Below are 16630 nucleotides of genomic sequence, written 5' to 3'. Positions count from 1 at the left end.
CCTCAGGCATACCGTTTTTTCATTTTGTACTTTGTTTTATTGTGCACACATTTTTTAAGATGAATTGCGCGGAAAATCGAACAACTCCACGTCATTTATGCAAACATTGCACACTTGTGATAAGCGGGATTGTTAGTTTGCGGCACGGTGGATTACTATACTTTTTTTGGGAAGCTCCGTTTTTTTTTTTTTTTCGCATTTTTAGCGCATCTTCCCGTATGGAATTGCGCATGTCTTACTATCATCGAACTGCATTATGTGAGGGGCGCTGAACAGATTCTGGTTCAAGGGGGGGTGAGGAAAAGTTAAAGCTTTGAGTGAGTTCACTTCAAAAGTGTGTTGGGCGCTTCCCTAATCTGTTGTTTCCCTGCTCGGTTCCCCTTCGTAACGTATTCGCTAGTGTACCACTTTAGGCCATTCCAGATTGAACCATTTTGTTGATTTTCGCACCCAGACGTTGAGCCGCTAAAGAGGATACCGCGTGGGTAGAACGAAACAGAAGCATGCCCACCCCCGATGCAACATGCAAAACGGGGGAATGAAACAAGTTAACATCTCCTATATGCACCCGTAACTGGGTCATGTATGTGTGATTCCCCTGATCGTTTGGCTTCCCTTTTTGTGGGATACGCTACACGCGCTGCGTGTACTGCTACTGAGTGCACAGGGAAAAGAGGCCAATCAGCGCCGTTAAAATTGGCATGACGATTCATAGGAATCCAAATGGACGTAGTGATTATACGAGTGGACTTCTTTCCTCAACACCCCCCCATTTGTGCGCAAAGATAAATGTACATACCCAGTGTTTACAGTGTAGAAATGAAGAAAGAAAGGACCTTTCCAAATGTTCTAAATGTAGGGGGGTACCATATTTTCCTAACTTGGTGATATCTTTTTATCATTATTTTTTTTTTAAAGTAGAAGGACTTCCGCTATACTTGCGCGGTGGAATAGGTATATATGCTTCTGCGGGATTTTTTTTTTTCAATTATGCTCTTCCACAAATGAAGGAAGAAAAGGGAAAATGTTTACTTATGTGTACGCGTTTGCTCTACATGTACCAAATTTTTTTTTTTCCTTTAAGACAAAAGTTCAAATTAAAGCGTTCGCATAATTATGGGCGTTTCTGTGTGCCCATGTAGATATACAAGGCGGTCGTTTAAGAAGCACGTGGAGAAATTAACTCCCCGTGGCACGAGCGCACACAATGACATACATTGGCATGAAGTTAAGCCAAAGTGCAATGACCCATTTGCGTTCCTCAGAAATTAAAAAAAAATATATTTATACAGTTTTTTCGCACCTTTTGTGGTGAGAGTACACAAATGTGCACTTCCAAATGTGTTTGATTCGTTATGGCCATACGCGAATTATCGCGCAGGGTTAAATTAGTGATGGGATCCAAACCGGCGTCGCGTACCCTGTCGCGCGAACACGAACCCTTGTGCACACATCCATGCCACATCGCTCCTTCTAACGTTAAGGGAGTAACTGCATGAATATATACATTTATATATGCCAACATACGTGCTTATGATGCTTTATCTAACTGCAGCTGCCGAATCCCCCCCACACTCTCCTTTGACATTTTAGCTGGGTCACTACATGCACCTTATGAAGTGAGAAAGAGAAAAAAATAGCACGCACATTTGCCATTCGCAAAAAAAAAAAAAAAAAAAGAGAGTTAAAATATAACATACGCATGTCCCTCTCAAATTTTATATGTCCTTGGTCCCATACAAGAACTTCAAACAAAAAGGAGTACCCTTCTTAAGTATCAAAAAATAAAAAAACATCACACTACATTTTCGGCATTGTTCCTGAAAATAACGTTAAACGTGTTAACCATTTTTACACGAACACACGCAAGAAAAAAAAAAATAAATAAATAAATAAGTACGAAAATCTTCATTCGTAACAGTTCCACACGTGGTTTTCTTACCTTCATATTTAGGGGTTATACTGGTTAAGGCTATAAGCGAATAGAAACTCCCCTTCTTTAGTGATTTTTTCTTTTTTTCTTTTTTTTCATTTTGTGTAACACAATGTCAGGTATGTTAAAACATATGTGTGTAGTTTGCAAATTTAGGAAGGAGCAAACCTGTGGCACTTTTTCCAGCCGCTTGACTGGCTACATGTGTTCCGTGGGATTCACGTGGTTTTTTTATTTATTTTTTTTTTTGTTTCTCCACCATCCACAGAACAAGAAATAATTGCTGAAGATACCTCCAACACAAATGGCGAATCGGAAGTGGACGAACAGGCGGGTAAGTAGAGAACATCAGCGTAACAGGATCTCATGGGTTGACGCATGTGTGTGTCTGTATCCCTTTGGGTCCCCCATGTTGAGTATTCAAGTGCAAGTTACTCATGTGTAGCTGCATGTTACTCCTATATGTACCGTGTGTTCACCCCTGTTGGTTCTTTCCGCTCCGTCCTCCCCCAACCGCAGAACTCCTGGAAAAGAAAACGGCACAGGAACTGTTCGACATGGGGACCCTAGAATTTAAGGAGAACAAAAACTTCGATGTTGCTGCGGAGAGGTTTTCCATGGCCGTGGAGAAGAAGTAAAGAGTCTACATGTTTTCTGCGCGTTTGTCGCGCTACTTTTCTTTGCCAAGTGAAAATGGTGCTGATATGTCTTCACTCCCTGCACACCCACGACCATCCCCTCCCCCATTCGCAGAGTGAAAGAATTAAACGCAGAAGGGAGCATTCACGTCGACTTGCGTGAATACTACCTATCCTTTGCTGATGCCCTGCTGACCAAGGAAGAAGAAAAAAACGATCTCTTCGAATTCTTGAAAAAAAGTAATTCCTTAAAATTAGTGCAGCGGTTTAAGCGGTGTGATAATGTGGACCCTCTCCTGACGAAGAGACGGTTTGTCTCGTGCCGATCCTTCTGAATGTGATATGTTAACATTCTGCCTTTTCCCCCATTTAGAGAAAAAAATCGAAGTGCCCGACACGGAGGAGGATTCAACTGAGAAGGAAGAAGTCACAGACGAGCAGGTAATCAAAATTGCATGTTTCGCACGGGAGAATTTTTCTACGCGTTCTTCATTTTTTATGGCAATGTTCTGCCGTTGTCATCGTGCGGACCGTTTTTGCTTCACTTGGTTTGAATGAGAAACGGCTTGCACCTATGCGGACCCTTTCGGACCCGTTTGAACCTATTTGTGCATTTTTTTTTCCCTTGTTCTACCCCCCAAACCAGCTTGCCTTTGAGATGTTCGAATTCGCAAGAAAATGTTACGAACTTTTGGTGGAGCAGAAGAAGGAGATGTCGAAGAAGGACATTTTGAACTACACCTACGTGTTTATTCGCCTTGGGGATATTAGCTTACTGAACCACTTTTTCGAGGAGGCCTTGAAGGTGGGCTGAGCCGCGCGCAGAGTGATCATATGGGACGACAGCAAATCGTTTCCCGTTGGGCCAATTTTTGCCCAGTCTCATTTATCGTTCCTCATTCGCCGCTTTCTATTCGCCCTTTCCCCCTGCAGGAGTACCAAAAATGCGTGGAGTTACGGGAGAAGCACAAGGTGGGAGATGAAAACCTGATCGCCCCCCTGATCTCCCTGTCGCAGAGTTACATGTTCTGTGGAAAGAGAAAAGAAGCAGTGGATTATTTCGAAAAGGTGAAGAAAATCCTACTGGACGTGAGACAGAAAACCACCCCGCTGCCAGACAACACGAACGAGAAGATTATACGGGACACATACGACGATGTCCAAATACAAATTAATGACTTGAAGAGACAAATAGAGGAGGAGGGCGAGGAAGGAACGGAATTGGGAAGCCAAACCATTGCCAAGGATTTGGTAGTCATGACAAAGGTTAGCACTAAGAGTGTGTACACCATATTGGCCATTGGGCACATGCACAAGGGATCAGAAAAGCGCAAGTCCTCTCACCCACGAGGGTTCCACTCGCGCAGCACTGCAACTTCAATTGTGATATATATAAGTGTATTCATGTATATATACACACACACACATATATATTGTTTTCTTTTCTCCGCCTGTGCAGTCCGAATTCGACAAGGCAGTGCTGAACAAAGAAAACAGCGAAGTTACCAAAATTACTATTTCCACGGTGAATGGTGACGAGCAGGGAACTAAGAGAAGAAGGATCAACTTATCTAATTATAAAAATTAGACAGAAGTGAATTTCCCCAATTGAGCCACCAGCTGAGAAGAAGTATGTACTATGTGTGGAAAGTGCTCAATGTGTGCAAAGTGTACAAGAGCGGAAAACCAAGCAGGGGAGGTACGGGGTACACACATTCACCCGAACTGTTTACATGTCTAGCAGAAGTGTAGAGCGCGCTTCCGTTTTTCATCCATCGGTTTTGATTATTTCTTAAGGGGAAAGAAAACAGGAAGTATCAGCATAACGTAGCGACAGTGTTACTATCCCCTCCTCCCCCATGTGATACCGCAAAAATTAGGTATAAAGTGACCCGTACACATTTTTTGACTCACTATTTTGACTAGCCGTTTTGGCTAGCCATTTTGACAAGCCATTCTGACTAGCCATTTTTGTCTTAATTTTTTTTCAATGCCTTCGAGGAGCCATACATGCATACGTATGTGCTTACATATACGTACAGTACACACGCCTTTTTCCCCCCCGCACGCGAAGGAGGCAAACAAAAATGTGTGCATGAAGCAAAGATGGAGACATTTTTATGTGCATAGGCACTGGGCACGCACTTTTTTGTTTTTGAGCCTCTCGCGTCTTCCATCTCGTGAAGCCACTGGCATATGCCTTCCACGTTTATCCACGTGTCACGACTGTTTATTCGTGTACCGTTCACACGTAAGAGAAAAAAAAAAAAAAAAAAAAAATATATATTCCATGCATAAGTAGAAAGAACACCGTGTAAGAACTAATTAAACGAAAAAGATAAATAGTAACATATGATGATAATGATAAAGGGATGCGATTCGGGTGAACGAGGATCAAATGACTAGCTACGCAGCAACGGTGTTACCCTTTTGAATGAGGAACCGGATAATGAGGCAACTTCTTTCCAGTCGTAAATCTCATCTGTTCGCTCATCCGACATCTGTTGTCTTTTTAAAAAAAAAAACTCCAAACGAGTTGTGCGTATCCATTTTTTCTAGTAAAACTTTATTCTGTTCATTTATTTTCATTTTTATTAACCAGTCGTAGTTATATGTGATATGTATGTGTTTAAAAAAAAAAAATTAAAAAAATTAAAAAATGATGAGAAACGATTATCGTTTCGGGTGAGCATATCCATATGCACCTGCACACACATAACACTTGTCCTGGTTTGTATTTACCTATGTACACAGTAATACACAAGCATACAATACTTATATCATTTAAAAACATGAATATATGTCTGGCATTTTTGATGTGGCGAATTAAGCTCAGTGGACTCAAAAACACGCACAAACACACGGCGGGGCATATAAATCTCAGACTGTTTGTACACATATCCTTACATGCCACACACCGTGCTCTTCGTCTGTTTTGGTCTGTTCATTTTTTATTGACAATGTAGTGTGTGTGTGTGCGTGTAACTGCAAAAATGATGGGAAATGCAAAGAAGGGGCAATGCTCTCTCGTACACCCATCTGATGTATCATGGGTGTAACACATGTCATACTAACTGCAATGCCTGCAGGAAGGCCAACTGCAAGGTGAGCAGCAAGCCCTTCTGCAGTGCATATTTTTATTAAAATAATAAGGGGATACTGAAATGAACAAATAAACAATGCTGCTTCGCATTATCTTCCAAATAAACGTCTTAACAAATGTTTCATGGGTGTGCTGTTTTATATTTATGCTTTTCATGTAAATATTTCAAGGGGGGTCCAAAAAAAAAAAAAAAAAAAAAATGAAGAGGGTGTGGTGCGCGTCTTCAATGAGTGTATGCAGGGATGGGATGCATTGTCCACATGCGTACACGCGTGTATGTGACGAGTTCACCTCTTATGCAAACATGCATATAAGCATACACACACACGCACGCATGTGTACAATGTTCGAAGTTCTGTACAGAAGTGATAAACGTCGCTGCGTTCCTGTTTTGATTTGCCTCCACTTTAAGGGTCATTTACCAGGGTGAGTGAAGAAAAGGGGATCTACACTCCCGAAGTTGTTCGGCTTGCATGTTTACCCACGCGTGGATACTGCTCTCTGGAGTTGTTACTATACAGACGTTTTTCTTGTCAATTCATTTTCCGGACGTAGAATAAACGTGAAAGGTGAATACTCATACGTGGTGAATGTGTGCGTGGATCTGTTCCCTAGGCGGGAGTAATACTTCCGTTTGTGTGTTTTTTTTTTGTTGCATTGAACACGCACTTGTATTTTCTTGATTATTCGCAAGGTAATAATTGCGCTATACAAAACATTGAAACTACGGACATACAAACTACTACTACCTCTTTCGTGGGTACAGTGTTCCACACGCATGATATTTATTGTACACTCTATGATGTGTCTTCACCGTGGAGGTTATTTCTACATTTCCATGGCTGATGAGAAGCACAAGTGCATGGTTACGTGCCGTCTAATTTTTCTCTCAGTTACTCATCTTTATCGAAGACAGAATCCCATTATGTTCACAAAAATTGTCGCGTTCAGTGTATAACACTCTTTTCGTGATTTCTTTTTCGTCGAGGTGCTGCTCATCTGTTTGTCTATACTCAGAGTTGTAGTGTGACAGATGCACCATGGGGAATATGCTCAGGGAGCTAATTTTTTTCGTTTTCACGTTAGAGCTATTTAGGAGGTTCATTATTTCTTCATTTTCTTCCCACATGAGTCTTTGGTTGATGCTGGAGTTATCCATCTCGTTTGTCCCTAAACCGTGGATGTAGTCGTAAATGAAGTTGAGGGGCTCTACTTCGTTAAATAAGCCTGTCTGTGCTGCAGCGGTGTTGATGTTCTTCGTGCTCACGTCGTCCTCGCAGGGGGCATCGAAACTGGCATCGCATCTTCCACCGCAATGGTCCTCTTCATCTTGGCTGTCCGACTCTCCCTGTTCGTTCATCTGGGCAGACTGGTTCATATTTTCCCCCTCGTTAGGACTATTTCCCATTTCATCCTCTTCTTCCTCTTCCACGGTGGACAGGCTATGGTACATAAACGTTTCCGCGAGGTGCCTCTTCTTGTAGGCGCTCTCCGGCTTCCAGTAATTCTCCCTCCTCCCACATGCACTACAGGCCACATCGCTCGAAACATTGTTGGTGAGAAAATCCCTTTCATTTACGACGTTCCAACAGGCTTCGCTTACGGGGCTCCAATAAACCATACCACTGCGAGCGTCTACTACATCGTTGCTTCCCTTGTTGCTCTTTTTCTGCGGGCTCATGCTCACCTTCCTCTCACAATTGGAAGCACTGCGAAGGTTTTCATTCAGAACGATTGGATCACTCCTTTGTGTATTGTTTACTACACCCATGCTTACACATTGTGCATCATTACTTGAGTCACCATTTTGGTAGCTCTGCTCGCCTTCCTTTGTAGTTGCTTCCTCATCCCTTCTTACTTTCACTTCGTGACTCTGATCTAAACTACTATGGTGACAGTGATTGGGACTGTCTTCCACATGATGCATGTGAACACTCTGGCACGACTTAAAGATGTTGTTGCGGAAGGTGTTTGCTCCTACGATGGGGGCACTGCATACTACGGGGTTCATTCTCCCTACGCCATGCACATACAAACTTCCATTGTGGCTTGCGTGGGGAAACTGCCTTGGAGAGAAAACTTCTTCGTACTTCACATCTAAGAGGCTTCTTCTTCCTAAAGGCGCATTGTAATAGCCTCTTCTGTTCATTCGACTTCTTTCAGCGTTAACGCTAATCATCTCGTTGAGGGGATTATTTCCGTGATAAGGTCGATGCGGTCGATTGGCCCGGTTGGAGCCATCGCGGTTTTCCTGCCCCCCGTGATTTAGACACATATGCCCGTTATAACGATTGGTGGTACTACTTCCACTGCTGTGATGACTTGTGTTTTGACTACCGCCAGCACCAGGTGTCCCATTCGCATGGTCATTATTCCTGGCGTTATTGATGCGCTCATTGGGGAAGCCGTTGTTCCCATTTTCATGGTCGCTGTTTTCATTAACGTCGTTTCCGTTAGTTATACGTTCAGCATTCCCCTGGTGGTTAACTCTATGTTGGAGGTAGTTGTAGAAGTACGTGTCCCGATTGTGGTGGTGGTGTTGCTGCTGGTACTGCTGGTGTTGGTGGAATTGGTGAAGGGGATTATTCTGCTGCTGATAGTGGTTATGGTTGTGGTTGTGGTGTTGTTGTTGGTGCGCACCCTGTGTATTCAAGCACGCTCCGTTACTGCCGCCACTAGAATGAGGATTGTTCCCTGTCATTGTTATTCGGTTAGCCAAATTAACAAAGTTACCACTGTTGGGGATATGATAGGACCTTGGACTCCTTCGATAATTCTGCAGAGCACTTCCATTAAATATCCAATAAGCGCCTCCTCCATTATTTTCATCAAAGGGGTGGTTGTGGTGGTGCTGCTGGTGGTACTGCTCCCGATAGTTGTATCTTCGCAAGCTCTCTACACTACTGATGTTATTACTACTAGGCTGTATTCTTCCTTCGCATCTAGCAAACATGAGGTTGTGATTCGTGCCTCCAAGGTTTGCCTGATTATTACGGTAGTTGTTTCTTCCACTGTTGTGATGGTTGCCTCCACGGCTTTGTCTGCCATTTGCTCTTTCATTGCCTTCACCACTACCGCTTCCACTTCCTGCACCGCCGCTTGCGCCACTTCCACTTCCTTGGCCTCCACCAGAATTGTTCTGACTGCTCGGGTTCCCATTTCCATTGTCGTTGTTTCTATTATCGTCCGGGTTGGGTGGGCCCATGTTCGGTCGGTTATTCGAGTTGAGTAGCGAAATGGACCTGGCAGGGTGTTGTGAAAATTGCGCACTGTCACGAGAACAAACTTCAATTTTACATTGGCCGGCTTTAAAAATAGAACCCACCGGTAAAGGGACGGGTTCAGAAAAGGGAGGGATTTTTAAGAACGTTCCCAAGGTACTAGTATCTCTCAAAAGCCACCTTTCTCCAACGGGCTTAGTTCCATCATAGTATATTAAGCAATGCTCCCTAGATACATAACCATTCGAATTTGTAACAGACAGTTTTTTATAACTGGACTGTGCATAGGGACCTCTTCCTAGGACTACTCCCTTGGGGTCGATATACTCTGTTTTTAAAGTGACTTCATCTTTTACGGTACCAAAGTCGAATTTAATTAGTAAGTTTGATTCAATGTTTTCACAATATGAAGGCAGGTCATCTTCGCCCATGTTGTTGGCGGAGTCCTGTGCATCGGCCCCTCGCTCTGCGGCCTGTTCAGAGATTCCTTCTTGGAGACGTTCCGCAGACGGGTCGACTCTCGATTCAGGTGCCGCTTCGTCTCTCTGTTCAGCGTCATCTTCATTCTCCTTATCAAGTGCTGGTCCTGCTGTTCCTGCTGTTCCTGCTGTTCCTGCTGTTCCTGCTGCTTCTTCCGCTCCTTCCTTCCCCTTCTCCTTCATGAGCTCGTTTAACTCGTGTCTGTCGAGCACTTTATTAGACTTCTTATCCCACACGTATCCTTTGTAAGGCATACCTGCGGTGTTCTTATCAATAGAGACGGTAACTTCAAGTCGGTCTCCTATATGGATAATATCCCCTTCTTTCAGTACGTGGTTATTGTTAACCTTGATCATGGTGCCAATAGTGGACCCACAATCGACTACACCAAGGTTGTTGTTTTCTGCCTTTACAAATATGAGGTGAGACAACGAGACGGACGAATGGGGCATATGGATTAAGCTCTTAACATGTCTCCCTCCATCCCACGGCAATCTATTCGGCAATGCAGAGGAATCGAAAAATTGGCTATCAATTTTATGGGTTCTATCCTGAATAATTTTTAAAATAATCTTCTCATCTTTTCTAATACACATGGATGGGTTCTGCGTTATATAGTTTTCCACCCATGCATGTAACCTGTCGTTCGTGACTTCCTTATTGTCCTTATCGTAGCCGATGAGCTCACTGAATATTTTACAGTCATTTATGTTGAATACCCACTTGGCCTTGGACCACAGATTATTGACCGTGAAAAAGTCGACAATACAGGCAGTCAGGTCGTCAAAAAAGACAGGCACAGAAATCATATCGTTGAGAAATATACGTAAAAATAAAGGAACACTAACTTGGGGTTTAATGAAATTTTCGTTCCACCATATTTCATCCACTGTGTTCACTATTTCGATAGATTTGTATACCTTAATGGATTTTCTTCTCAGATTATATATGCGTACTAAGTTTGATATAATGGTATTGATGCATACTGTGTGTCCTAAAGCTTGTCTACAGAGGGGGCAATTTTTACCATTCAGTTTGTTATGCCCTATGCAGTATCGGCAAAAGGTGTGTCCACAGTTCATCGTTACGGGTAGGTAGAAATAATCCAAACATATTGGACAGGTGAGTTCTCTTTTCAAACACTGTATGAAACTTTCGACTGTTAGTCCTCCTGTGGGAAGAGCTACTGGTGACCCTTGTGCTCCTACCCCAGGGATGGAAGAATCTCCTGTAGATATTCTTCCTACTGCACCACTTAATGTATTAACATGGGATTCAGACTCGAGCTCATTCTCATGGTTGAGGATTGATGCTACTACTAATTCGTCATTTATCGGACCGTTCTCCACCATGTGCAACATATTCCTTTCCACTTCGTCGTCCTTCTTTTTAATATTTTCTCTTGCCCTGACTTCGCTCAACTCAACTCCTTGCATCAGTGCGTTGGCCTGATTTTCTCGGCTTAGTTCTTCATACTGGTTCGACTGTTGTTCTTGTTGTTGTTCTTCTTCATCCTCCTGATGCTGTTGCTCCTCCATCGGGTCATCCCACGCATCCCTCACTTCGTCTGCGTGATTACTTTCGGCGTGCACTCCGTTTTGAACGAAGTAGTTGCTCGATCCGTTCACGAACACGTTGTCCCTTTCGCCCCCGTGGATGTGGCTCAAGGGATCGTTCTTTATTCCTTCACACTCGTGCACGTTGGCCGCTATGTTGGAGATTGCGTTTGCGCCCACATTTAACGCTACACTTGCGGCTACGCCGTCCAGTGGATCTTGGTTCACGCCGAGCGTACCACTGTTCCCGGTGCCGTCATTGCCACCAAGGATGTTGTCTCCGTTGAAAACGAAGAGCCCGTTTCTGATGTTGTTTGTGATGCCCTGCGTTGTGCCATTGGGCATGTTGCTATTTTGGAGGCTGCTATCCAGCATTGCGCCCTCCGACGGAGCGCCATTTATGAGTATGCTGGAATTGCTGCCTTCAGGGTGTCTACTACTGTACTGCTCGTGGGCCTGTTGTTGCCCATGCGGATTGTTGACGCTGCGGCGCAAGCTACCGCTACCATTGTTGGACTCTCCTCTCTCGCTAGCCATATTTTTATTTTCCTTTTTATTTAATCTATCTGTTCTCTTTCTTCTGGAGTTTACACTATCTTCATCATCCTTTGGAGTTGTACATTCATCCTCTAACGACTCATTATCGTCGATGAACATACCATCGTCATTCACGATGAAGTTATTCTCTTCGCTATCCTCACTGTTGCTTCCGTTGTTGTTACTTCTACGTCGTCGGGTTCTTCCTTTGTTATTCGACTCATTCATTTTTTGTAGTTATTCATTCGTGTACAGATGTACCTTGGATGGGTTGTGTGCATGGGACGTGTTCTCCTTACGGGCACATACGCTTGGTGCGAAAATGCACGTCTGTTCGTGCCCGTAGTGCAACGGTAAGCAAGTATGGAGAACACGCGTATTCGTATGTATAGCTAGCACGTTAAGCACGTATGCATTTACATTCGCACTTCGCATGCGCATTTGCCTCCTGGGATGAATTCTACTAATTGGGTTTACGACCAGGGGGCGTGCTAAGTGCAGTGGACGTGCGTATTGGTGCGTGTTGTGGAGGGCTACCTTAAGGTACGCACTTAAGGCAGGTAACCAGGGTACGCAGTTTATTTACGCAGGCGGAGTGCGCCTCTCGCATGCATACGCATAACGCGAGGGAGAAAAATGCAGGAAGTGGATGGAGTACCGCAATTGAGGGGAAAAAGTCAGCGCGCCCGTGTTATGCGCGTGAGAATGTACTTCAAGATGGGTTTAAAGGCAGGCACTCTTATGGCATAGATTTTCTTCTACACTTATGCTAAGAATGCATTCACGTAGCCATGCATTTACACATAATTGTAGGATCTCAATGCTGTATGTATATAAATCCGTGTAAGGTATACATCACAGGTCATGCATTCGTCTGCAACGGGTAATCAATCTGCTTGGTTTCTCTCCCACTCGTGCAAGCATGGACTGCTATGACCAGATGGTTACAGGTAGGCACTGGTATGTACAGGTAAGTAGCGACTTATGCTGATATGCACTGGTGTAAACAGGCACGTGCATATATATCTCATAAACGTGAATGAAGGCTCCACGAGTTGGCTCTAGCAGGCTATGCTCTTCTTCACTCGTTTTTTTTCGAGGACGCAACAGTGGCACCCCTGCAGATGGGCTTAAAAGAAAAAACTTATGCTTGGCAATTTTCTTTTAAAAATTTCGCCTTAAAAGGTATGCGCTGTTGTGAGAAATGGGCGATTTACAAAAAAAGGGAGAGCAAAGGAAAAATGAAATATGCGGGGGGGAAGGAAAATAAAGCGAAACGCTAAGAGAAGAATACGAGATGGTATACTTTACATACATTAACACATAAATAGATACATACATATATACATACATTTAATTCTTCTCAAGAATTAAACATTTTCCCTCCCTCACATTAAAAATAAAATAAAAAAATATTTTTTGCGTACGTAATAGCGAAAATCCGCATTTTTTTTTTTTTTTCTTTTGCTTTCATTCCCTTGGGAGTATACGCGTTAAATTCATGTAAGTTCACGATGCATGTATTTTTATATACCCACGCATGCATATAAAGTATATCTGTCTGCGTGTACGCGAAAAAAGCGACAAGAGTATAATGGCGTACGCGTCCATGTACGCATGTACGACGATATGCACGTAGGCGGATATACTACGTCTGTATGTGCTGCGAAAAGTGTACGTGGTAGGGACACTCTCTCACAGGCTTATGCACACTCAAGAATACGTAATGAGTACGTGAATTGGAAGAGCAGGCTTAACATATTTGTTTGTGCATATGGCACATGCATAGACTGGGGTTCCAATCAAGCGCGCACAAACATGTGCCTAAGGAAAGTACATAAATGTAGGCACAGGTATATATATGTATGTATATGTATATGTGTACGTATATGCGTTTTCTCTTCCTTTCAACGAGGAACCCTTTAGCCGTTTTCTCTTTTTTCAACCGCCCCTTATTTTGAATATGCTTATCATTAACGGTTGGAAATGCAAATGTAACTACTGGGGGTAAAGGTAAAGCTCCTCATCTCATATAATTATTGTCCTCTTCTCCTCTGGTACTCGTTCATCAGAGGTCGCAAGTGAGGTTTGCGTGAAGAAAAGGTAAAAACAGCGTGCTGTAAAATGGCGCGTTAAAGAAAAATGGTGTGGGGGAACGATAGAGTATATGGAAACGAAGGTGCACAGGTATGGCGTGAGGAGTCACACAGTGGGGGAAAGGCAAGGGGAAGAAAAGGCGAAATTGTAAAATGTGCAAAACGTGTAAGTCATGTAAAGTGCGTAAAAATTGTAAAACTTGCAAAAAAGTGTAAAAGTTGTGAAACAAGAAAACATGTGAAACGTGAAAAATGCAGAAATAAATGCCTTGGTTAATTTCGATGCAGTTAATGTTAATTTCAGTTCAACACAATTCAGTAACACAATAAACTTCTCTTTTGCGCGAATTTAAATTTTTCTTTTTCTCGCTAAATTCACTTTCTTAAAAATAAAAATTTGTACACATGGTATGTCCGCTCCAACGGGGCACTTAATTGAAAGGTGGGGACCAATTAACGACGGGGCCAATTTGCACGGCCATAAAGCTGCACGAACACATGACATACGTTTCATAAATTCACATGCACTCGCGTTACACATATGTGCACCACGTACATGTAGGAAAACCCAACATGCAAGTGGGGCCAAAAGATGCACAGGTAGCGGTAAGCGTACAGCACGGGAAATACGCACAGCGTGTTTTCTTTGCAGCTTCTGCACTGTGTAAGCGACGGCTTAACGAGTGTAGATTAATGACATGACTACAAGGGGCAGAAAAAAAATTCCTAACATGACGTAGGAAGCGACGTTATTTCTTTGCCTCACATGGATAGTATATGGTATGTTACATTCGCTTGTTTGTACGCGTACTCTTTGTTTTGGTTTACCTCAACTTGGTGATCTTGATGGTGGGGGAAAAAAAAAAATAATTTTAATTTATGTAGTTTCACGGAGCCGGGCACAACAGGGAAAAAAAAAAAAAAAAAATTAAACATTTGTACGTATGTGAATGAGCATTACATAATTACGCAAGGAATATAAAACACATTTACATTTATGGTATGTATGTGCGCATATATGGATACCTTCACATACGTGTACACATGCGCCCATTGGCCCATTTGCATGCAATTTTAAGGTGAAGGGACAAAAATAGTTTTCTCACCAAGGCGTGTACGTATAATTGTGAAAAAAAGCACATGTACATTTACGCCAGTGAACACAGGCAATGTGGCACGGGGGCAAAAAAAAAGAAAAAAAAAAAAAGTTAAAATATCCACAAAGGGAACGGCGTCAACCCGGAGGCAAACAAGTTGCATAGCTGCCAACTACAAAGATGCGTCCCTCCGCTTGCACAGTGGAATGCAGCACGTCAAACAACCGACACGCTTAACATTTACGCATTTATTCCCTTAGAATGTAGCAATTCATCCAATCACCGGCTGCAAGTGCGAACCAATCAGCTGCTACCATAGCACACGCGCGTACGTGCGTACATGTACGTATGTAAGGAGGGAATTGCTTGTGTGTATGACAAATGGACTGCCGTGCAGGTGCTTAAAAAGGCGTCCATTTGGTTGCTCCCAAGCAGGATAGCATGATTACGCGTGTTATAATGTTAGCAGTCTTCTACACATGCCTTGGGGAACAGACAATGGGTGAGGCCCACGTAAGCGTGTAGCATGCACACTTTTATATAACACTGTCATGTACGCAATGTTTGAACATGCGTGTGATATTTCTATGCGGGCATATTAACATGTACGTGTGTGTTTGGCAATGTTGCTATTGCTCTATGGTACGAAAAATTATACAAAAAAAAAAAATAATAAAAATAAAATACTTTTGTGTAAAATTGTGGGTCAGCCGACATGAATAAAGAACACCTATGTGTGTTATGAAAGTTTGGAAAAAAAAAACAAAAAGAATAAATACAGAAAAAAATGATAAAATTTTCTACTTTACGACTTAGCAACGGAGATGAATGTAAAAGCGGAGTTCTTTTTTTTTTTTTTTTTTTTTTTTTCTGTGTAGCCGCTTGTCGTAGCGAAGTTGTTGTATGTAAATATACACGTATATATGTTTATATGCGCGTGCGAATGACTATAAGCCTACGCAAAAACACATTCATACAAGTACATACACCTACGTGGACAACTGGCCGCAAAGTGATATATATTCCAGGCGTGTATTATCTAAGAATGGGGGTGTTCAATGTCGCGAGGGAATATATATATTTGTATAATGGTAATGCGAAACGGTTAAAAAACGAAATACGCATGCAGAGTTAATCAACAAACAATTTTCTTTCAAACTTGTATTCAAATTGGTCACATAGGTTGGATAGCATAAAAATATTTTTAAGTTCATGAACAACTTTTTATATTACAAAAAATTCTTCCTAATTTTTTCGCAGCATTTTTGCAAAATGTGAAAGTGTTAAAAAAAAAAGAAAGGAGGGGGGAGGGATTTATTCATGCAGATTGCATCGATTTGTGTTTTATTTTTATTTTTTTTTTTGTGAAAGTTTGACGTTCTTTTCGTTGTAGTTACGTTCGTGAGGAGTGACAAATTTTTACGCCTGTTGGGTTTGCCAACTTTGAGGTCTGTTAGTCTGCTTTGCTTCAATTTGCCCCCCGTTGCCAATCCCTCTTTGCGTAGAATTTTTCTGTACAGCTATTCTGTTATAGCGGGGCGACTGCATATATGGACGCAGATCGTGGGGGCGAACCGAATAGCCATGCACTTGCGCGCGCATATGTTTTTGGTGTATATGTACATGTGGAGGTTAATTTATTTGCGCATATGTAAGCCTATTCGGTCGTTTTTTTTTTTTTTTTTCTTTTGGGCGTGTTTACTTTTTTATTCGCGTCAATTCAATCTTGCGCGGTTGACATTTGGATTGCGAAGAAGAAAATGGCTTTTTGCCGTTGGCTACAGTAGTGCTTCAGGGTGACGAAAAGAAAATATTATTTTTTTTGTTTTTTTTTTTCATTTGACATGCAGCGGGGGAAGCAAATCAATTTATATGAGAGGAAAAATTTGGCTAGTTGTTTAACAGAATAATTCTTTGACCTGGCATTTTTGCCATTTAAGGTGTAACATATAATTGCATATAGTATATG

General features: G+C 42.4%; 2 protein-coding genes across 2 annotated transcripts; one reads left to right on the top strand and one right to left on the bottom strand.

Moving 5' to 3' along the window:
- Positions 1-2045: 2045 nt before the first annotated feature.
- On the top strand, positions 2046-4159 carry PCOAH_00006850 (Uncharacterized protein; the record flags this gene model as incomplete). Its single annotated transcript, XM_020057495.1, has 8 exons — positions 2046-2052; positions 2202-2267; positions 2453-2567; positions 2687-2811; positions 2945-3012; positions 3218-3376; positions 3505-3837; positions 4031-4159. 8 exons carry the CDS (start codon positions 2046-2048, stop codon positions 4157-4159), a joined length of 1002 nt encoding a protein of 333 aa, XP_019913122.1.
- Positions 4160-6563: 2404 nt separating this feature from the next.
- On the bottom strand, positions 6564-11696 carry PCOAH_00006840 (Uncharacterized protein; the record flags this gene model as incomplete). The annotated part of the gene is made up of 1 exon (XM_020057494.1): positions 6564-11696. One exon carries the CDS (start codon positions 11694-11696, stop codon positions 6564-6566), a length of 5133 nt encoding a protein of 1710 aa, XP_019913024.1.
- Between the last annotated feature and the right edge of the window lie 4934 nt (positions 11697-16630).

Source organism: Plasmodium coatneyi, chromosome 4 (genome assembly GCF_001680005.1).
Source record: "Plasmodium coatneyi strain Hackeri chromosome 4, complete sequence".
Taxonomy (NCBI): Eukaryota; Apicomplexa; class Aconoidasida; order Haemosporida; family Plasmodiidae; genus Plasmodium; species Plasmodium coatneyi.
The sequence above is the reverse complement of the archived record's forward strand: the minus strand, read 5'-3'. Positions and strand labels throughout refer to the sequence as shown.